General features: G+C 43.1%; 1 protein-coding gene across 1 annotated transcript; it reads right to left on the bottom strand.

Annotated features, from left to right (window-relative positions):
* Positions 1–337: 337 nt before the first annotated feature.
* Positions 338–21688, bottom strand: abcc4 (ATP binding cassette subfamily C member 4 (PEL blood group)). Its single transcript, XM_083985001.1, has 31 exons — positions 21425–21688; positions 20180–20290; positions 17704–17824; positions 17174–17398; positions 16910–16999; positions 15963–16126; positions 15230–15355; positions 14091–14340; positions 13533–13640; positions 13159–13248; positions 12878–13069; positions 9827–9921; positions 9250–9336; positions 8250–8346; positions 7817–8008; positions 7181–7318; positions 7052–7089; positions 6849–6952; positions 6607–6753; positions 6092–6171; positions 5720–5870; positions 5527–5646; positions 5325–5435; positions 5019–5119; positions 4043–4234; positions 3799–3954; positions 3602–3691; positions 2778–2950; positions 2563–2668; positions 1840–1974; positions 338–1101 (listed from the first exon to the last, which is right to left on the bottom strand). Exons 1-31 carry the CDS (start codon positions 21502–21504, stop codon positions 1012–1014), a joined length of 3960 nt encoding a protein of 1319 aa, XP_083841127.1. The 5' UTR covers positions 21505–21688; the 3' UTR covers positions 338–1011.
* Positions 21689–23598: the final 1910 nt, after the last annotated feature.

The following is a 23598-nucleotide window of genomic DNA, read 5'->3' as shown; positions in this document are numbered from 1 at the left end:
TTGGCCCTAATTTGAACGTACAATGACTGAAAAAGTAATGTTCTTCAGTCTTAGAACAAATATTTGTGTATTTCTCATGTTTGCTTCAAAATTTTGTCCAATGGGGGTCCGTGGTCTAACTTGTGTCAATTTAGGGGTCCTTGGTGTAAAGAAGTTTGAGAACCACTGAGTTAGACCACCACTGCTCCTCCACTCTGTTAACTCCATTGTTGAGTGTTTATTTCCACACAGTTTCCTGCTGCTGATGTCATGAGCTAAAAACATCTGTACGTAGCCTATGTGTTTTTATTCCAAACAGCAACAACACAGTGAGGTTTCTTTAGTTGTTTATGTTGTATTATACATCACAAATGTACAAAGTGGCAGCTGAAAAAAGAAACACCAAACAAAAACAAACATTAACATGTCAGATAGTGGTTGTAGCAGCTCTTCAGATTGTCACCTGAGCTCCCTCACAGGAGGCAGGACTGTAAAGTAGTTTCCATCTCCTGACACTGTTCTTTAAGGCTGGAGCCGCCTTTGGAAACACAATAATAATCTCAGTACGACATAGAAAATATTCTCACTGACCTGCTGTGTCATTGTCAGATTAATCCTTTGTATCAACAGAGGCAACCGTAGAACAGGCTGCATGTGATCAGTGGTTAAATTAACATGTACAAACTATTACAAACTTCAAAATAAGGCACTTACAGTTTCTAAAAGGGTTGTGCGATTGTTTCAAAGCGATATCTCTAAGGCATCAGTGAACTGAGCAGCGAATAGTTTACATAACATAGAAAATAAATAGTGTCTATGTCAACAGTTTTTACAGCAGTGATTTCCAGGCTCTCTCAGCGTCTTGTGCGTACACGCGGCTGGGCCCCTGGAGGCCCGGAGCTTGTGCAGAGCCTCTCCGTCCTCCTCAGTCTCCTCAGCAGCTGAGTGACGACGAGGCCCTCTGTGCTTCGGGAGGGGGGCAGCGCACCGGCACACGCTCCGTCTGAATCCTCGGTCAAAAGCTCCCGGTGCTCACAGGGTCGTCTCGAAGATCACCAGGTTACCGTCGGCCGTCTCGGCGTGACCGTTGGAAACAGTGGAGCGGCTCCTGTTCTCGTAGGCCTGAGCGCACACAGCAGCGGGAACAAAGGTCAGTGTTGTTTAGGACAGTGGTTCCCAACCTGGGGGGCGGGACCCCCCAAGGGGAGCGCCAAAGATCCAGGGGGGGTCGCGAAGCCCTCTTGATTTTAAGGGGTTTAATAATTTTAATGTAATTAAAATGTTAAATAAATGAGTAGGCTAAGCATTTAATTCATATATGTGACAAAATCAACAAAATCCAAGGGCCACATTAAACATTTTTAAGTATTTAAATAGATAAACAAATAAATTATAGGCCTATAGGCTATCAATAGATGACTGAATATCAACAGTTTTAAAACATTAAATACATAATATACAGCAGGGCAATATCAGTCACAATGAATTTGAAAAACAGCATGGAACAATGAGAAAAAAAACTGTGTAAAATTACAACATATTCATCAGAACTTGTACTTTTAAAAACACAATTATGTTTTTAAAAGTACAAGTTCTGAAGAAATATGTTGTAATCATACACAGGTTCTCCTGATTGTTTGTTCCATGCTGTTATTAAATTACTGAAATATAATAAAGTATTTCATGTAAAAGAAGTTATGATGTTCCTTATTTTATTTTACATCGGGGGGGCAGGGTCACCAAAGTTTTCAATGGTAAAAATATGGGTCCCTTAAGAAAAAGGTTGGGAACCACTGGTTTAGGATGTCAACAAAGAAAAAACTTTCTGACAGCAGCAGCAAACGCCCGTCGTCCCCTCACCTGTTTAGCTGCCTGCAGCAGAGCGGCTGCCTCCTGTTTGCCCGTCTGCTGCACCATCTTGTGAAAGATGCCATCTGGATCTTGAAGGAGGGTGTAAGGCTCATCGTAGGCGTGGATCCTCCCCGCATCCAGAACCTGGACACAGCATCACCAGAGTCAGTACAGGGCTGCAGACTAGCTGCCCCTAAATGGGTGCAAGTAAATCTACTTCCATCTACTTTCACATGTTTAACCAGAACATTCCTGTTTTTTTGTTTTTTTAACACTGGTGCAACATGGAGGTGGCGACTCAAAGACTCTGGAATCAGGCCAATGTGTGTGAGGATCATGAATGAAAAGTAAACGTGAATATTTGCTTTGCAAGTCAATTTATGGTCTGCACCCTTAATGCACTCCTAAAATGTTAAAGGGGAACTAATACAAGTCTGTTTTACTTTCTAACAAAGCAGCAGCTGCACATGATCAGTGGTTACATTCACATTTCTGCTTTTTAACCACGTGTGAGTTCAGTGCTGGAAATGTTATTTGATGAACAACAGTGTGTGTGAGACGGCTGCTTGTTGTTGACCTACATATGCAACTTGTAATGACGCCTATGTTTAGTGTCTCAGACGGGTTGAACAGGTTTTGATCACAATCAAACACATATTTGAAATGAGTGTGCTTTTGGAAATGTGCCATGATGCCTTGTTATGAGTCCTATGAGTGGTGCTCGGTGCTCACCAGGATGCGGTCGCTGTCGATGATGGTGTTGAGGCGGTGAGCGATGGTGAGCACGGTGCACTCTCTGAACTTGTCCCGTATGGTTTTCTGGATCAGCTCGTCTGTCCTGCACACACACACACACAAACACACACACACATACTCGGTGAGCCAGTGGGAACAGAGACACCGCGTGGTTCCTGGACTCAGGGTCCAGGTCTTCAGCGGTCTGGTACCTGGGGTCCACGTTGGCCGTGGCCTCGTCGATGATGAGGACGCGGTTCTTCCTCAGGACGGCTCTGGCCAGACACACCAGCTGCCTCTGACCCACGCTGAAGTTAGAGCCCGACTCGGCCAGAACCGTCTCCAGCTTCCCCGGCAGCTCCTCCACCACCGACTTGAGCTGCACCTGCACACACAGGGAAATGTTTTAACGATAAGGAAGCACCAATTAACCTCTGTCTTTCTGTCTGTGTCGCCTTCAGTTAAAGGGATATTTCAACATTTGGGCAAATTCTCCCATTGCCATAATCCCTATAGTTTTAGGAGTAAATTCATTACCTTTAATTGTCAGTGCAAGCTGTTTTTAGATCGGCGGGGGACTATAGGGATTATGGCAATAGAAATATCCCTTTAATATCTCTCCATTTAATCTTCAATTCAATTCAATTCAATTATATTGTCACTCTCATGAAAAACCGTGTTTAACATGGGAGTGAGAAGCCGTTCTCCCTATGTCATGTTGTTTACTGGAGATATAACAGGGAGACGCATTTAAAACAAGACAATGATTCAAAAATGTTCAAAAAGAGAAATAAAAATTTAAAAAATACATCAAAAATAAAGTGCATCTGTTGCAGTTAGTTGTAAAATAGTGTGTAAAATAGTCAGTGTATTGTTTGTCTTCTCGGCAGCTGAACTGTTCCCGTACCAGACGGCGATGCAGTGAGTTATCTTGATGATTACCTCATCAAGATAAGTTTTGTAAGTAAGTGTGTGTGTGTGTGTGTGTGTGTGTGTGTGTGTGTGTGTGTGTGTGTGTGTGTGTGTGTGTACCGACCTCTTGCAGAGCGCCCCACAGCTCCTCGTCTGTGTGCTGGTTGAAAGGGTCCAGGTTCTTCCGCATGGAGCCGGTGAACAGCACCGGGTCCTGGAAAACAGAACAACACAAGAGGGAGGAAGAGGTCAAACGTCCATCAAGTCCAATAGAAGACAATAACATGATGACACATCGACCAGATGTCGCAGCTTCTTCACCTGGGGGATGATGGACATCTTCTGGCGCAGGTCGTGCAGGCCGATCTCCGAGGTCAGGACCCCGTCGATGTAGATTTTCCCCTGAGGCTCTGCCAGGCGGAACAGAGCCGAGACCAGGGAGCTTTTCCCAGCTCCCGTTCTGCCCACGATCCCGACCTGCGGCACAGGAACAAACATCCTCAGATCCTGTTCTGACGTCACATCGAGCTAACGTACGTGTGCGTGTCGTAGAAACGCGTCTGACCTTCTCTTTGGGTCTGAACATGGCCCTCAGGTCCTTCAGCACCATCGGCCCCTCGCTGCTGTAGGAGAAGCTGACGCCGTCGAAGGTCACCAGGCCTTTCCTGGGCCAGTCGGGAGGAGGACGCTTCTGGGTTTCCCACGGTGCTTCACTCTCCAGTTCAGTGTACTCCACCACCCGCTCCACCGAGGTCATCTGACGGCAGAAAGAGGAGATGATCAACCACAAGACCAGTCATCCGGAGTTAGATCTCGTCCACACCAAAACGGAGCTTCGCCCTAAACAATCTTTTTCTTAATAATTATTTAGTTAACTGAAATAAATCAAAAGAATTAAAATTTTTCCCAAAACGAGAAATAAATAAAAACTACAATGAACAACACAAAACTAACTATAACTAAAGTTGAGTGAGATTACATCATCTTAGTTGTAGTTTTCTTAGAGAAGAAAACGCCACAGCTCAATATGGGACGACTTGGAGTACGATCCACAGGTTGATAAGAGTGAATGGAACTGATGGGAACATTATGGGATGCAACTTAAGGGACAAATCCCACAAAAAAGTCTGACAGAGGCTTTCTCCTAAAACCTGAAAAACTAAAACAAAGACTAAATAAAAATTCCTCAAAAATACAAACTGAACTACAACTGCTTCATCACTTGTTGAACTAAACTAAAACTAAACTGAAACAAAAAAGCAAAATGAAAAACTAAATAGAAATAAAAAACTAATGAAAATTTAAAAAACTATAATAACCTTGGTCAGAGCAAATATGACGATCACAAAAGATCTGTTTTTGACGTCTACACAAAAACACTGGGGCGGCATTTTCAGATATATATGGAGGGTAAATACAGTTTTCACCCCCTTAAAACGCTGTTTCCATCTGGATGAAACGCCAAAAACTACTAAAATACTTTATTCTAATCTAAAAATATCACCCGATCAAGCAGCTGAAGGACAGTGCTGTTTCCTCACCAAGTTCTCCACCTCCGCGCTCTGCCTGACGCCCCACTGGAACATCCCCATCAGGGTGACGGAGTAGGTCAGAGCCAGACCCACGGAGCCGGCTTCCAGCTCTAAAAAGGAGGAGATCAAAAACCATCAGACTCCACACACACACACACACACACACACACACACACACACACACACACACACACACACACACACACACACACACACACACACACACACACACACACACACACACACACACACACACACACACACACACACCATCCTGCAAAGCTTGATGCGACAAGAAGCAAAATGCGTCCTCACGGTCTCTGAGCAGCAGGCAGCCGAACGTGGTGATGGTGACGAAGATGGAGCAGATGCCGTCGAGGCGGAGAGCGAACCAGCGGGAGGTGGTGAGGAACAGGAACCAGGCGGCTGTTGAGGAGAGAGGAGGGAGTCTGTTGTTAGACTGGATCTGTCATCATCAGCAGTGGAGCTGCAGGAGCGGAGGAGAGTCGGCAGGAACCTGAGTGCAGGTCCTGGTGGTCGTCGAAGGTTTTCTGGAACCTCTCCTCGGCGCCGAAGGCTCGGATGGTCCACAGGCCCTGAAGGGACGAGGACAGGTGGGAGAAGACGGGACTCCGAGCTGCGGGACAGAAAAACAGTTCAGTATTTCTTCTGTATTTCAAAAACCACATATACGAAGAGAAGACACTCACTGGTGGACTCGAGGCGCTTGATGTTTCTGGAGGTCTGCAGGAAGTAGCGACGGAGGAAGAGGAAGACGAGGAGGAGCGGCAGCACGGGGATGAGGATCCAGGGGATGATTGACGCTGCCACGGCGATGATGCCCACAATCTGCAGGAACAACTACTCGGAGAAAGACAAACCATCTCTTTAGCTCATGTGGAGCCAATTTCCTCATCAAGTCATGACTAATTCTCTCCATTACATTACACTGGACACACTTCTCTGTTTCTTTTTTTCCTCCCTCTAACAAATATTTATCCTTCGTTCTTTCTCAACTTCCGCCAAAAAACTAAAAAGTCTCTTTGTTCCATTAGGCCTTGAATTCCATTCAGCTGACTCACCTGGATGAAGTCCACCATGATCCACGGCATGTTGGAGTCAAGCTGACCCATGTCCTTCGAAAACCTGTTGAGAACTCGTCCTGAGGAGACACAGAGACAGAGATCATCAGACGTTAACACTGTTGTTGTTGTTTTAGATTTTACTAACTTGTATCTTTCTTCTTCTTTTTTTCACTCCACTCTAACCACTCTCTAATTCCAAAGAGTAATACATTAAACCCTCTATTCCAACTTTTCCACAAAGAACAACTTCATGTGAATTATATAAAACCTAAAAGGGATAACAACATTTTTGCCAAATTCTCCCCGCGGATCTCAAAGCAACATGCACCGATAATTAAAGGTAATAAACCTACTGCAATGACTATAGGGATTATGGTGGCAAAATGCTGAACTATCCCTTTTACAACAAATAATTGTGGTTTTTCTATTATTTGCACTTCATTTTTAGCACAATTATCTGATCCTCTTGTGCTGTTTGGGTCCGTGTGTTGGTGCCGTGACGTTTTCCTCACCGATGGGGTTGACGTCGAAGAAGCGGACGGGCGTTTTGAGGATGGAGGTGAACATGCGGTTGTGCAGTGACTGTGCGCACTTGACCAGCACGTTGAACAGGAGGAAGTTCCTGATGAAGCCGAAGACGATGGTGGCTGCTGTCAAACCTGCAGCGGCGGCAGAAAGTTACACACAGTTACACACACACACACACACACACACACAACAGGAGAGCAGAGTAAACAATAAGTGTTCAGCTCACCTCCATAAACGCCCAGGTAGAAGTCTGTGTCCAGCTCTCTGGTGACGTTTACTCCGTTTAGGATGATGGTGCTGTTGACAGTGACCTTCCCCTGCTCGTCAGCCCTGAGCAGAACAAGTGGAACCAAAGTCAGGAACAAGTTCTCAAAGAACTGGTGACGAAAATACAAACAATGGCTCTATTTTCTTTTTTTTCATTCTCACCAGTGAGCGAGCCACCAGTCCTGCACGATGTATGCTACCTGAAAGACAAAGAGGGGGACATTAAATGGTTAAATTTCTTCATTTAGAGGAAGTAAAATCATGTTACTTCATGGTTTCCCTCTCTTGTACCTGAGCTAGAAGGTTGATCAGCAGGACCAGGACCAGAAACAGGATGCTGGCTCCGGCTCGCAGGTATTTGACGTACAGACCCGGTCCGATGTTTCCCTGAGCGCGACTTTCTTCTGTCATCGCCTGCACCGGCTCCGCCTGCGCCACCCCAGAAACAAACACAGAGGTTACACAACTCACAAAGGGACAAAAATGAATCAGTTTCAAGACAAACGTTGACAGCAGGGTGGAGAGCAAACAGAGCGAGCCTCCAGTGGAAAAACAAGAGGGGAAATCAAAGCACAGTTCATGTTCAGGCTGCAATTTCTGTTTCATGGCCATGATCTGTCTGTTTAACCCCAAATTATCTGTATATTTGAAATAAAACCAGAACAGAACTGAAGTTTTTACTTTTAATTATTGTTTTGTAAGGAAGTTCAAAGCATCACGTTGTTATACATGACAAATTCTCATCTGTTTTTCTCTATTACTTTGAAAAACTACAGATTATGACTTCTATATGAAGCTTATATCCAATATATATTTAATATAATCACTCGTAGATGCAGGACAGAACTGGACCGTACAAGGATACAAAGCGCTTTAATAATGTGGAGCTGCTAAAGTTCAGAGAGGAGACGTGAGTGATGTACGAACCGGTAACTGGTCTCCATCTTGGACGGAGGAGGTCTGAGAGAGCACAGAGTTCTGGGACAGAGTGCGGCTCCTGGTGGTGACGTCGGCAGGCGGCTGCTGCTGCTCCTCCTCCTCCTCTTTATTCAGCAGAGTGGTGAAGTCCACTCCAGACTGACGCAGCTCTGTGTACGTCCCCTTCGCCACCATGTGACCCTGACACACACACACAGGAAGTCAGAACACTACACATCTGCGCTCATGTTTACACGCAGCTGCCAGCACCTAAACACCACAACATCGGGTTTACACAAACCTTTGAAACGTTTATGGTTGAAGACACAGATACTGCATGTACTGTACATGTTGTTTCAGTCTGCTTCTCTACAAACATTAAGCTGAGATTCTTCAGTTTGTCTAAAGGGTAAAACACCTGTCAAACAAATGCAATGCCCACCTCCTTCAGGACCAGGATCTGGTGGGCTGCTTTCAGGTACTGCAGCTGGTGCGTGACCAGGATGCGGGGCTTGTTCTTCAGGAAGCCACAGATGCACCTGATGGACACACAGAGAAGAAGACTGTGTCAGTTTCCAGAGAGAAAAAGAGAAACAAAATGTTCACTTCTAATTATTCTGCGTGTTACATACGATGGAGCATTAGAAAAAGGAGGAAAGTTGTTAAAATGAGGCCGTGGAGCATTTCGTGAAGTTGTAGGTTTCACAATCAAGGAGATTGTCAATCTTTTGGCACATTGTCGTCAGTATCAGTATCAGGAAAAGAATATTTAAGAAAATGCAGAAAGAACCAGTCGGACTTGGATGAAGTCGCTGCTTTTTTCTCATAAAATTTCCCCTTTATTCTCGTAAAATTATGACCTTTTGACTTTATTCTCGAAGTCTGTGATTTTCTTTTTTCTCATTGTGGCCCTAATACTCCATCGTAGTTACATAATGTTCTGTGTGACTGTTTTATCCAAGAAGCAGGAGCAACAGGAAGCGTGGGGCCAACTTCAATTGTCTGTCTGACACTTGCTGCACCGCACCTCTTCCTGGTTTTAGTTCAAACACTTTTCCTTCATCTTTGTCTGTTCTCACTAGAGATGTTTTTTTTTTCTTTTTTAACAAAGCAACACAATCCAAGGACTAACACTCTCAACCAAGCCACGGCTGATATCCATCGCTCTGTAAACTATGAGCAGGAGTACGAACAGTGAAAACACCGTGTACAGTAACCGTAGATACGTTTCCTGTCTCTCTTTACTGGAACTTGGTTCTGCTGTGGTCCGACGCTCAGGTTTCCCGCTCCCGCTTTGAAGCACTTTTCCAGGGCGTGTTGACCAGAACGAAACAAACAGTGTTTTCCTGTTTCGTGTCATGTACTGTACGTCGAAGCGGTGCGAGGCCTTAACCCTCATGTGATGAGAACGTGTGGGTAGTTGTGTGGAGGTGGTCGCTCACTGTTCAAAGAGGTGTCTCCCAACTTCAGAGTCCACTGCACTTAAAGGATCATCCAGGAGGTAGATGTCAGCGTCCTGATACACAGCCCTGAGGACACACACACACACAAACACACATTTCACTTTGTCAGCTTCTGCTTGTCTATAGATTGTATTGTATTGTAACTTAGCTGCTTCTTTTAACAATAAAACAAGATATAAAGCACTTTCCTCCGAGTTTTTTCATGCATTCCAACAATATACTTGAATATATAATATAGGTTCAGGTTCTGTTGCTTTAATTAAGATTCTTGTTTTTAAATTGAGTATTTGTGACTTGTGGCAGTTTTAGCCAGTTTTTTTAATCTATCTATCTATCTATCTATCTATCTATCTATCTATCTATCTATCTATCTATCTATCTATCTAGCGACCTAAATAATACAAAAACTGTATATAAATAGGTAAAAATCATATATATATTTGATTTGTCCCTTTTTATACACAGTTTATATACAGTTTTTCAATTATTTATTAGTTATCCTCTGTGTATATGTGTGCGTGTGTTAATTTAGTGATAATTTCTTTGTTGATCTTACCTGGCCAGGTTGACACGAGCTTTCTGTCCCCCGCTGAGTGTGGCCCCTCTGTCTCCGATCAGGGTCAGGTCTCCGTCGGGGAGCAGCTCCATGTCCTGACAGCACAATAAAACAAACACAATGATCACACTGAAATATATCGCACATTCAAAGCATGTGGGAGAAAAAAAAAACATGGAACACATTGTTGATTTAAGAAATGTGCATGTCTCGAGCATGTGTGGAGAACTAATGCACCACTTTCCCAAATAAACACCTGATAAAGACAGATACAATAAAAAAAAGAAGGAGCTAGGGCGTTTCTTCCTCTGCAGAGTTAGGAGTCAGGTCAGTGAGTTCATCATGAACAGGAACAAACTGATCTCTATAAATCACCTAGACACCGGTGCTTAGGATCAGATGTTATCTCAATGAGCATGATGAGTAAATGGGTTTAGGTCCAGATCAAACAGGAATCTGGGAATAAGACTAACACACATTATAAGGATCACTAAAAACAGACTTATCTCCTTGTGTTTCTTATTAAACTTCACTTTACCAAAACAGGGAGGGTTCCTGAATTAAACCAATAAGTTCAACAGTATTTCACTTTACTGATTTACCAACAGCGAGGACCCAAAGTTAAACCCTTACATGTCTTGTTGTGCCTGTGATGCAGGGCGTGTGGGTGGACGTTTGCAATTTACCGATTTATTGCCTAAACATGCACTGAGCAGCTGCGGCCTGTAATCTCCACTCAGCTAATGAGTGCGGTGCCAAAAGCTGTAGAGTCGGTTTACCTGAGCTAAACCTGGATCCCACCCAGAGTGCGTATAGGAAACGCAGCACTGTGTTACGCAAAGACAATAATTCAGTTCCTGAAATGAGCGTCTGTGCGCAGGGTGAGTCAGCACATGTCTGTTGTCTCCAATCGAAGCTGACAGGAACATTATATGACTCCATGTAAAAGATGACCCTGGTTTATGATCTATAATAAAGCCACATAAACCAGAAGGAGAGTGTGTGTGTGTGTGTGTGTGCAAGGCTATATGTCAGAGCAAAGGCTATAGGTGTGTTTGGTCTGAGTAGAGAGCAAATATAATCTGTAGTGGAGTCACGGGACTCACAAGTAACTCATTTACAACTGTAAGGGGGAGAAGAGGTCACCGAGGCTAAGTGTCAGTACAACCAACGGCTTAAACTCACACACATGTGAAGGAGCAACAGGTGTCAATCAGTCATGGCCTGAGGAATTTCTCTCTCCACTGGATGAACTGGGCCTTGAAAACTGAGATTTAACTCATGTGAAATTGAATATTTAAACCAGTTCTTTCACAGGAAACACGGCGGTGACGAAGCTGCAGCCCGAGGCTCCTCCTGTCAGCCCCACTTCACGCTGTTTCCAATGTTTGCTTTTAAATCAGCTAATCCTCTTTATCACGACTTTATCTGTGTTTGCTCAGATTTGATTCAGCACGACTGCGGTGCATTAATATTTGTTCTTATATTTGGTTTTTCCAGATATGAATGAATCACAGGATCTGAATGAGCCGCTCTTGGCGACAGGTATCTATCTCCTTTGGCCGGGAATTTCAGGGTAGAGAACGACACCACATTTTGCTTACTAGAAAAATGCTAGCTGGAGAAAATCTGTGAGAAAAGCGCAGCGAGTCGTGTGTCCTGTCCTGGGTTCATTTTATTCCAAACCAGTCGAACTATCACTTAAAATTAGCGTCATGTTACCAATACTACGTTATCAAAAACTATGAGGTGAAGCCCACTCTTCTGTATCCTGCTGCAGTCAGCCCCCCCTCTCTTACACAGCTCCATTGATTCGGCATCAAAAACACAATTCCTGTGTTATTAGTCACCACAGGCTCCCATCTGCCACCACCACACTCAATATAATTAATGTAATTTATTCTCTGACTGGGCAGCTATGATGACCTCACAATTTCCTTACCATGGCAACACACAGCAACAATTAAACCTGGCTTGTCAAGAGTCGACGTACTTCATCTGGTTTCAGTGTAAAGCAGTTTGTTTTTGTAAGTAAAGTAGAAACACAACAGGACAAACGCTTGGAAGCAACTTCAAGTTTGTGTTCACGTTGCCTTTTCCTAAAAACCAGTATGAGTTCTATGAATTTGGGATGTATTTACTGCGTGATCAGACTTGGCTTTCATTGATATGCACCATTTTCCTCAAATTTACCTTTAGCTATACATTGAAGTTACCAGACCAGAAGATGTGCAAGAGTCACAACTTAAGTGCAAAAGTAAAAAACAAATCACCGTTTGCATTATTCACTTTAGCTGTTTGGCTTTTGAGAGATTGCTCATACCTCTGGTGTTGATACCTCTGACAAACTACTACAGAAATAGCTAGAAAGAAACAGCTGAGTAAAGAAAACAAGAGTACAGATTTGTACATTGAGGAAAGACGTAAACGCTGAAAGAGAAACTGCAAAACTAAAACTAATGGTGTCAACAAAAGTTGACTACACCCTGAAGAGACTAGACGAAACTGGAAGTCATGATGATAGAAAAAGGTCAGAAAAGGGAGAGGGAGGTGTACTTCAAAAAGATGCTTTGGGCCCTGAAAGCAAAGTGTAAGCAAGGAAAACCCAAATACCTGATATTCTGTATGTATTCTGTATTGTATCCTGATAAGTGACTTTTGCTGCAAAGTACCAGTACACCAATGAAACTATGATCTTTTTTGCACAAATTTGATCTTGCTTCCTCACTTTTGCCCTGTAGTGTATGTTAAGTTATCACTGCCATTAAGCCGACAGGAAGTGGTTTTTTTTTTGCTCAGGCAACATGACTACGACGAGTCCTGCATCGAACAAAAGGCTTTGCCACAAACCTCAGTGTCGTTCTTATTTCAGCTACATGAGATGCTCACACACAGACATTTTTCACACTTTACTTTCAGTAACTGGAGACTTGTTACCATTGCTGTTCTCTAAATCTACAGTTTGTTTGTTCAACTCTTCATCATTAATGGAGTATGTACTCATTTCATTTGATCTCTGCATAAATGTATTTTAACTACACCGTGTCTCACCCTCTTCAGAGCGCAGGCCTTGATGACTCTCTCGTACTTCTGGGGATTCAGCTCTTTCCCAAACAGGATGTTGCTGCGGACGGTACCAGGGAACACCCAGGGCTGCTGGGCGGCGTAGGTCAGCTGACCCTTGACTTTCAGCACCCCCTTTTCGTTCGGCAGCTCTCCCAGGATGGAGCTCAGCAGGGAGGACTGGATGGACACACAGAAACAGAGAGATAAGTAAGACATGAGAGAGACCTGCTGCTTTTGAGAATGAAATGAGGAAAATGTAAACTGACCTTTCCAGCTCCCACTGGTCCGATCACAGCCACCAGCTGGTTGGAGTTCAGATTTAGAGAGATGTTCTGCAGAGTCGGTGCATCCAGACTCTGAAAAACACACATATATATAAATATATATACAGTATATATATTTATTTTATATTTATTTAAACAAAGAGATTTTGTTATTGCTCCTAGAATGAGTTAAGCTTCTTTCTCTCTCTCCACATAACCGCCAGCATGATACAAAACATATTTAAACATAATATGATATAACACAGGAACAATGCATGATGTGCATGCCTGGGTTTCCTTGTGGCTGGGCCCTAATCCAGGGAAACTGGCACAGGCTGTTCATTGTGTGTATTATCAGTGAGAACAAGGGGTCTGACCTTGTCCCAGTAGCAGAGCAGATCCTGGATCTCCACAGAGACTTCACTCTTCTCGTCCTGCGGGAGAGCAGCTCCACTTTTTTTGATCTCGTCAAGCATCAGAAACTCCTAAAAGGCGAAAAATCAAGAGTGAAACCACTTGCGCTATCATCTCCACAAGTATTATGTAACATGCACACCTAGTTAAGAGTCTTGTGTAACTTCTCATAACTCCTGGTTTGGCAATGATTCTTTATAAGAAAAATAACCAGTGAGTCAAGTCAATGTGATGTGGCTGAAGTTTCATAATAAATCACGAAAGCTTGAGCTGTAACATCAGCCAACAAGTGAAACAACATGCAGTAGAGTTTAAGTAGATAAATGTGATACTTGTTGGGTTATAAGGGAAGATAACATTCACTTTTCATTAGAAATTTGGGGAAAGGGTGAATACTATTTAATCTAGTTATGTATCAAAGTTATTGTTACTTTTTTGATGATGGGCATTTGTTTAAAAAAAGAAAAAAAAGAGAGTTCTAGTTAGAAATGGTTGGAAATGCTGCTGAAGCTTCAGGCTACCTGAATCCTGCGGATGCTGACGCGGGTCTCAAACAGCTTCTCAATGGCGTTGGGGAAGAAGAGCGTGACGGTGAGTCGCACAGAGCTGTACAGCGACACCGTCACAAACACGCGACTGGCCGAGATGGTGTTTCCCAGGAGGACGTAGAGGGTGAAGGTGATGAAGACGATGACCTTGCTGGCACAGAAGAAGGAGGCCATGTTGAGGCCTCGCAGGTAGGAGCTCTTCATGATCTTGGAGATCTCCTTCCTGAATGGAAACAGTGTCAAACCATCACATGACATGACACGACACGACACGTATGGTAACAAATATGTGCAGTGAAATGTCCTAACTCACTCCTCACTAAGGAGTGGATGGTTGTATCTCATCAGCAGATCTAAAAATATCTTTATTAAAAGCACATGAATCTACTAAGGGTTTGCTTTAATCCTTGATCCAGTTAGGAGCGGCTGTGGAGACTAATGAAAAGCTTTGCCAGAGGAGAGATTTTTTTTTTTGGGTTCCAACCACAGAGCAGCGCAGAGATGCGTTTTGACAAAGCTCACTTTGTCAAAACGCTATTTCTACACAAAGCCCTGTTTATGTCTGCTAAAAAAATATTTTTAATTCCGACCTCATCACAACATGAGGTTCAAACTGTGGCATCGTGTTGAAGCCGATGAATGAAAAGTTTTGAAGGCGCTGGAAACTAACAGATCTAAAAATCAAATGTGCTGCATCTAAACGAAGTTATGCATGCATGTGATGGACTGTGTGTGTCTGTGTGTGTGTGTGTGGAAAACATCATCAATTTTTGGGAAGCATCACATGGTGAAAAAAAGCTAAAAACCAGAGTTCACTCACAAAAGAAAAAGAAAGAACGAGGATGTGGTGCAGGCTTGTCATCTCCTGATCACAAGATTTCCTCATTTTAAGATTTTTCATCTATTACAAAATACTTTGTTTCCTCAAGTTTTACTTTATGCACCCAAAAGAAATAACCTAAGCCTTACCAATCTAACCAAGCTGTCTGGTGATTATCTGTCCGCTACAGATAAAGTATGCACAGAGTGACACAGCAAAAAAATCTGCTTGGTGTTGCCTCAGCTGATGCCTCTCTACTCATTAACTTTGAAGAGTTGTTTCACAGCTTTACCTTCTTACATCAGACACCAGAGCAGCGAAGGGTTTCTCCCACGCGTACATCTTGATGATCCTGATTCCAGACACCACCTCGTTCATTGTGCGGATCCTGTTGTCAGTCAGAACTGCAGTCTTGCTCCTGTAAAGTGGAACATGTGTTTGATTAAATACTACAGATAAAAAGCCTAACCTGCAAAAAAAACAAAACAATCTTTGCAACATCAATATTGACCTTTATCCTCATTGCATGTGTTCAATAATTTACGATGGTTATGCTGCGGTTACATGACAAACGGGTACAGCACTTCTGCCTGAGGCTGTTAAAACAGACTAACTACTAACTACTACTACTGTTATAAGGAGTCATACACCAAAGCAGCATGTTCCCTTACACCTGGAGAATATCATTTGTAGGCTGCAGCATCTCAGTAGCAACATGATGCTACTGTATGTTTCTGATATGTTAGGACACATCTGATCTTTATCAAAACAACTGAGTTGGCAATAGTGATTTTTGCACTTGACTTGGTCTATTTGTGTCATGTTATGTATCAGGTTTTCCCTTGTATTTTAGTTTATGGTCTGCGTCTTCTGTCTATTACAGTACATGCTGGGACCGGTGAAATCTGGTGCAACCATCTCCTCATTCCCTGCAAATGATTAATGACACACTGTCCCTTTAATAAACTAAACTAAAGAGAAAAGCTTTGACAACAAGCTTCTACCTCCACTCATGTTTTTGTTACCTGAACTTAGAAAACAGCCTTCCAAACAGGGTCTGCACAGGCATCAGGAACATGAGGACCACCATGCCCACCAAGCACGATGGGCCGATCTCCATCCACAGCAGGCCCACCACCGCCGCCGCCTGCAGCGGCCCCACCCACAGGTAGTGCAGGAAGATTGTCACCTGTAGATGCAGAACACACACATATCACAACACAGCCTGGGTGGGTTTTTTTTACATGATGGGCAGAGTCAGTCAACAGAAACAGCACGGGGGCCTGACATGGTGTAATTAAGAGCCCACTGCCAAGAAACAAAACGCCCTGAAGAAGTGAGAAAGTGAGTTTTCGCAGCAGGACCTGGCACACAGCTAGCTGTAGGAGACATGTTACCACACACGTAATACAAACAATACGTCACACAGATCAAACCGATGCAGGCGACAACTCTAAGCATGCCAAGAATTTAACCTTCACATCAGTGAAATTAGGTCAGACACATTCCAGGAGTTTAAATCCCGGGATGGCGCTCCCCCTTACTCCTAATGTAATAGGCAACACAAACCAGTCTGTGGTGATTCTCAGTGGGCCAGATTGGAGCAATTGTTCACAGCAAGCCAATTCTACCTGAATAAAATATCTACTTGTCTTTGATGTCTTAATCATGAAATATTTTTACTGCTGCAGCTTGGATGCAGATGAATTCCTGTATCTCCAATTCATCTGCATCCAAGATTTTTTCCTCTAGTTGTGTTTCAGTTAAAGTCGTGTTGTCTTAAAAAATAAAATAGAAAATGCCTGTGCAGTGCTGGGAAAATATTAGTATGAGCCCTGTTGTGAGGTGGATTCTGGAGAAGGAGGGCGAAGAGGAGAGAGAGAGAGGGAGAGTTACTTTACACTGCTTTGACCTGGAGGCAAAAATAGCAACCTGTGTGTCTTCTCTTTTAAAAGTCTACGGTTTCACCTACATCGTCAAACCTGTTGACGTCATTTGAGAGGAGGTTGACGATCTGGCCTGTGGTGGTCTTCCCCATGGCTGAACTGCTGAGACACAGAGACTGGAAAAATAGACAGGAATCATCATGAAACACAATCACAGAAAGGAATTATCAAAAGCAATTTTTGTTAAATGCAGCTCTTAAAGGACAACAGGACACAACGCATAGCCTTGATGGGCAAGTAGAGCACAATTCAGTGACACTACGTTCTTCTTTATCATGTTTCCTACTGACCTTCTTAAAGATCATGTGACACATGGCCACTCTTATCTTCATGCCTGTTCTCTGCACGTGGTAGAAGTAGAGGTGGTGCATCACCGCCAGGCCGATGGTGCAGAGGGACAAACCAGCGGCGTAGCCCAGGGTCTCGTATAAAGCCGTCTTGTCCTCTGGGTCGTAACTCTCAAAGTACTGAATCACCTTCCCCAGGATTACTGGCTGGACCACTTTAATCACCTCCTGATATGCAGGCGAAGGAGACGGAGAAGGGTGAGCGTCACAACACAATAATTACAGCGAGGACATGAATATTATCAGGGACAAATGATGAATCACAACACGCTCTTATGAAAACCTGTTGATCGTTGACATCTACATATTCTTATCTCCCTTGCATGAGCCAACACAATAATCATTATATATAAAAACATTATATTACATCTTGCCTGTTTTTATGCTTGTACAACTTAATGACACTGTTGTAATGAGTTTCAGCAAATTAAAATCATCTGAGCAAGAGTTTGAGCAATATTCGTGACACTGACCTCCACCAGGGTGAAGAAGCCCAGCACTGTGTACGGTTTCCAGAAGCACCTGATGATGACTTTACTGAGGCTCGGTGGCTTCATTTCCTTGGTCGCCCTCTGGACATCAAGATCCCAGAGTCTGTGGTGAGAAGAGAGAGGTCGTTGTTATTCATTTGAGGTCATTTTGTGCGTGATAAGACGACGAGCCTCACGTGCAGACGAGTCAGGAACTCGTCCTGGAGGAATTGGATAATTGCATGATCAAAGACAGCGATGCATGCAACAATAAACAAATCCAGGAGTATTTGTTCAGCAAAGACCCGTTCTAACCTGTATTTGCATGCCAACAGCCACTATGGAGAAGGTGGTTAGTAATTATCACCCTATAAGGTCCCAGATATTTCATAACTTCATATATAAGAAGGTAATCAGCTGCGGGTTATTACAAGATAAGACTTTGTTCCAGTGCAACAATGTGGAATGTGGTCGGGCTTAATAACTACGGCATCAATTCATTTTCATTTTCATTGTATTTGTTGACAACAGGAAATACAGATTTGACTTTTGTGCAGTTTTACTTCTACGATACCTCTATTTTGTCTTCATATCCTGTTCAACTCAGTGATCTTGTCTCAGCTCTGTGGAAAAAGATAAACTCACAGAGCTGAGACGCCCCGAGGACAGAATTTCACCCTCAATTGACCATTGACAATCAAAATTTCTCCGTCAATTTAAGCGCTGGCAGGAAACAAGTTGCGTTGCCAAATGAGAAGCCTTTTCCAAAACGACCCCGTAATCGATCGTCAGCGGCCGGATGCTGTGAAATCAACAATTCCACGCTTCATAATCGAGACTACAGTCCGAAGCTCCCAGGAGTTTATGACAGGAAGCGTTATTGATTATAACTGGTGTGGGTGTTTGTGTTTGGGAACCAGACGGAGACTCCAATGTTGGTTCCTGTTATTGAGCCGCACGTGTCGTTAGTAAAACATCAACAATTATTAATCTGACACAGTTTTTCCAAAGCTAAACATCCCATCAGTGCACGGACGGCAGCTTCCTGATAACGCTGGAAATGTTTGACTCAAGGGTTGACAAAGGTCACGGTTGCACCCACCGACTGCAACACTTGTTTTCTCTTTTTGGAGAAACAAACATTAACTGTTACCATAACCTTTAACTGCATCACTTGAGTTGAAGTAGTAATGAACAGTATTGCTTAAAGCAGAAGTAAGCGATATTTTTGTGTTAATATAAGTCTTAAATAGTTATATGTTCCGACAGCAATCACTTACATAGAGTGTTTGACCGAAACACGGGTCTGTCAGTCCCTCTGCTCTGCTCTGAGCCGAGGAGAAAACGTTTCTCGTATCCTACAATTTTTATCCAATGAGGAGAGAGAACGGCATGCAGGGCTGTGTGTGCAGCCAAGGGATGCGCCTGAATGTGGTGACGTAGGGACGAGGACCAATAGATCCATGACGAGGGCGGGGGCTGCTAACTCCATCGGCTTACAAGACGTTATGGTGCGTTCAAGGCAACTCGTAACTCGTGTTTTTCCGACCTGTGAAGTCGTACCAGTTCGATCTGGTACGAGTTCACGGGTCGGAAGTTACGAGTGGCCGTTATAGTGACTTTCACAGGTAAAACAGGTCGGAAAAACATGAGTGGGTTGCCTGGAACGCTACAAAGTCGTAAGTCGTGACTTGAAGCTGTAATTTACGGTTTCAAAAGCCTGCCTCGAACGCAGCATTAACCAAAACGACCGGATCGCTTACTTCTGCTTTAATTCTTCATATCAGTCCTTAACCTTTAAAGTAACATCCTATCAATACTGTGCGTCCTTGACTTTGACTATTTTATATTAACTTATTGATTCTTACACTTCTTCCTCTCTCTTCCTCTTTTATAACCCAACATCAAGTCTCAAAACACACTGAAGCAGAGTTGTGAAAACAGACAGAGATGCACTTTCATGAGAAAAAGTTTCAACACATAAGAAAACTCCCCTAACAGGATGGATGGGTGTCATATACAGTATATTATCTACAAATAAACCACAAGTAACAGTAATTCAGCTTATGATCGACACCAAATGATGATGATGGTAAATGGTAAAAATGGTAAAAAAAACCCATCTATTTTATATTCTGCTTTGCAAATCAGGGTTGGTCAGTTTGTAAGTAATGGACACGGATGTCCTGCCAACAGCAGCAGGGATGTGCTGGGAATTTAAAGGAGCTCATCTGTGAACTGAGGATGATGATGCATCTTTTATCTTTTGGTGCAGCCAGCTCTCCTCTGACACTGGTTTTCATAAATTATACAAGTCTTTATGACTCCACTTGGAGATCGAGAAGTGCAGTCTAACTGTGATTATATGATTCTTCCTGACATAAAAAACAATCATCCATCCATCCATCATAAACTTCAACAGGTGATGCATGCTTGCTTGTAGATGATGACTTTTCTTTTTTGTAAAAGGCCGCTCTACCTGTGCAGGTCCTGACCCAGGTTCTCCGACCTGTCCTCCACCAGCACTTCGTACATGTCATCCTCATCCAGCCTGCGTTTGTTCCCGACTCTGAATAACGGATTGAGCCACCTGAAGGAGGAATAACATCATGCATCATCAGCAACTCATGATCATATTTTACTTCATTTATTAAAACACTTGCAGCTGGTTACACCCGTTGTAGCACCCATGATGGAGCCACAAAATACAACTATTTAAACATTGAGTGTGATACAGTGTGTTGTCGATACCGGTCATGGTCTGGTCGATACTGGCTTTTTTTCTCAAGACCAGTCAAGACCACAGCTGCAAATGTCTCTCTGTCATTCGCTCACTTTGGTTTGTGTGATGTAATTCAATAACTTTAAGTTAATTAAAATTGTTCTACTAAAGTATCTGCTCGTGTAACCATCTGAAAGACTTGGTGTCACCAGGGTCAACGGTGAGTGACTTAGTGAGTTATTCTGTTCAATCCAAACTTTGTTTCAATTAAATATGGTTTAGATTTTATATTATTCATCTGAGCAATAATGTAAATATCAAGCCACATGATCATTATGAGTACTAGTACAGGTCTTGATCTGGTCTTGCTCTCAACAACCTCAAAGTCTTGGTCTTGGCTTGCTCTGATCTTGGTCTGGACTTGGTCTCAAGCCCCTAAAAGTCTTGGTCTAGGTTTCTGGTCTTGGTCTTGTCTTGGTCTTGGTCTACTCTGGTTTTGGGTTTTGTCTTGGTCTCGATCTGCTCTGGTCTTGTCATGCTCTAGTGTCGGTCTAGTCTTGGTCTAGTAGTGTGTTGAGCTAGAGACCATCACTGACTGACTTCAATCTTATCCATATCAATCCTTTTGTGGTCTCCATGGCAACTAATAAAGAAAGGAGTTGCGTCAAGCACGCAGACACAACTTTCCCATTAGGGTTACTGTCACGAAAGCACATGAGTCAACAGGAAACGAGCATTGTATTGCAGTAAAACCAAATCCCGGGACGTTTTCTACTGTCTTTTCAACAAAGTGAAAACTTTTTAGCGACATTTTAGCGACTTTCGTTAGTAGTAATTATTTCTTCTTTTTCTTTTTCTTTTATCTTTTTTTTTTTTTTTTAGTTTACACTTAGTAGCCGGTGTCTGTTCTACAATGAGGTATTGAGGAAATGAAACCAAAAACGTGCAAGCTCTCGGTGTGGTGTTTTAAATAACCCGCTGAGCCGCGTTTCCTCGACTTACCAGAAAAATATCTTTGACAAAAGCCCCGCCGTCGCTGCCGGGTTAGTTTTGGTTTTACCATCCTTGCTGCCTTGGTCCATGGTTTTCCTCCCTCACCCCAGTCCCCACCGACTAGTTTCCGTCCAACTTTCTTGTCCAAACTGCTGCTCCTCGGGCCATGCGGCGTTAACTCGCCCCTCACATCTGTCTGCAGCTGCTGACAAAGAGGCCGGAACTGCCCAAAGGTGTGTTACACTATATGTTTCGGTCAGACTCAACGGGCAGGCGACACCACCAGAAAAGATTATTAAAGAGGCACGGTGGGTGGTCCCGCCCCCGCTGCCACCTGATTGGCTGAAAATCCCCCCGCCCTGCTATTGGCTGTGCCTTCTGCTCTTCATTCACACGATTGGCTGATGAAGACATGTGTAATATAAGAACACAGTCATGCACCCTGCTTTGGAAATGCTGTTTCACTATTGATGGACTGGAAAACTAAAAGGCATTAAAAACAAACTCTATTTTGGTTTATTTTATTTTATTAATATGTGAATTTTATATTGATTATTTATTTATGTTTTTCCTTTTCCTTTTCAGGGGTCTTCAACGTTTTTCAGGCCCCCAAACTGACGAAGAGATGGAGCAGGGACCCCTGCCTTTTACAACATTGTGTATTATGCCCATGTATAAACGCAGCTTGTTATTGTGCATTCAGTACTAAGCTATTCAAATAATACACAGGTTCATATAGCTACAGTATATTTATGTTTTTTCTAAACGTGCACAAGGTAGGGCAGCTGTCCCTCTGCCATTTATAAACAGACCTTGTTCTCAGATATCATTGCCAAATTCCAATATCAACAATTTCTGTCAACTGCATGAAAATTAATTCATATTGTGCATTATTAGGTGTTTAATATGGCTAGTTAGTATGGCTATGCTCTAGTTTAAAACACTCTTTGTCATTGGCCAGCTGTTTTATTTTATTGTCAGGATGAAATAGTAATAATAATAATAAACGTCTTTATATGTGCATGGCAATCATATCAGAATTACTCAGCAAAAATATCAAGTTGTCCAGCCTCTTGTAACTCATGATAGTGGAGTGAAAATGTGTCACTCCTGATAAAGAGGCAATAAAGTGTGGCACTCCTCATGTTATGACTCTTTTGTAATCCTAATCTCTCCAAGGAACTGGAAATAAACCGCATGAAATTTCACTTTGGGTTGTTGTGTTTGCTCGCCCTCTATCATATTGTGGTGGCTGCTTGCACAAACACAAAGGCACCTGATGTGGACACAGAAGAGGATATCCTATAAATAACGAGGCGTGCCGTCGATGACAGACACAGTACAGGTGTTTCCTGCACTGACATGAAAGAACTACGGGAGCAGGAGGTGCTGGAGTGGAAACACAACGCCTATCTCAGTCGTTCAAGGATTGTGTGTGTTTCTAAGAAATCTCGTCGCATGCAACCAAGGTGAACTATTATCCTGACACCAACAGTGTAATGATAACAGACTTACACATTATCCTGCTGTTGATGTTTAGCCAGCACCGACGGGGGGGTTGGGGGGTGGAAAGGCCTGACGGACAAAAGCCAGCAGGAGCTTATTACAGGCAGCTGAACTCAACCCAATAACATTCATCTGGTGGGGGATCAAGAGTCCTTTCCCATGCTTTCCCAGCTGAGTGGTAGGCCTATTTCCCAAAGAAAAACAAATATATATATGCATATTAAAATGTACATTTTGAAACATGACAATGGGGTCAAATGCTGCAGTTCGAATAAACACTAAACACAGTGCAGATGAAGCTGATGGGAAAGGGAATTAGTTTGGCATTTTCTGTTTCAATTCTGATTTGCTGTTTATTTTGTCTAATGTGTCTTACAGCAGTTTGGAGTTTGTTTTGGAGTTTCATTGTCACCATCTATAGAGGCCTGGATACTGGACATTACCAGTTATATCTAGTTACCAGAATAAATAACACACTGTACATCGATGTGATCAATGTCTATAGCAATTCGTTTTTCACAGCCAGAGGTTAGGAGCAGTTATGGGATGTCATCATCAGTCAGATAACTACCTGTTACACCTGCTTCCCTTTCACTTGGCTGTTACGGGATTAGAGTGCCATGCTATAAGATTGCTCGGCAACAGCAGCCGTGGAAACGTTACATCGAGGGTTCAAA

Source organism: Trachurus trachurus, assembly GCF_905171665.1.
Source record: "Trachurus trachurus genome assembly, chromosome: 2".
Taxonomy (NCBI): domain Eukaryota; kingdom Metazoa; phylum Chordata; class Actinopteri; order Carangiformes; family Carangidae; genus Trachurus; species Trachurus trachurus.
The sequence above is the reverse complement of the archived record's forward strand: the minus strand, read 5'-3'. Positions and strand labels throughout refer to the sequence as shown.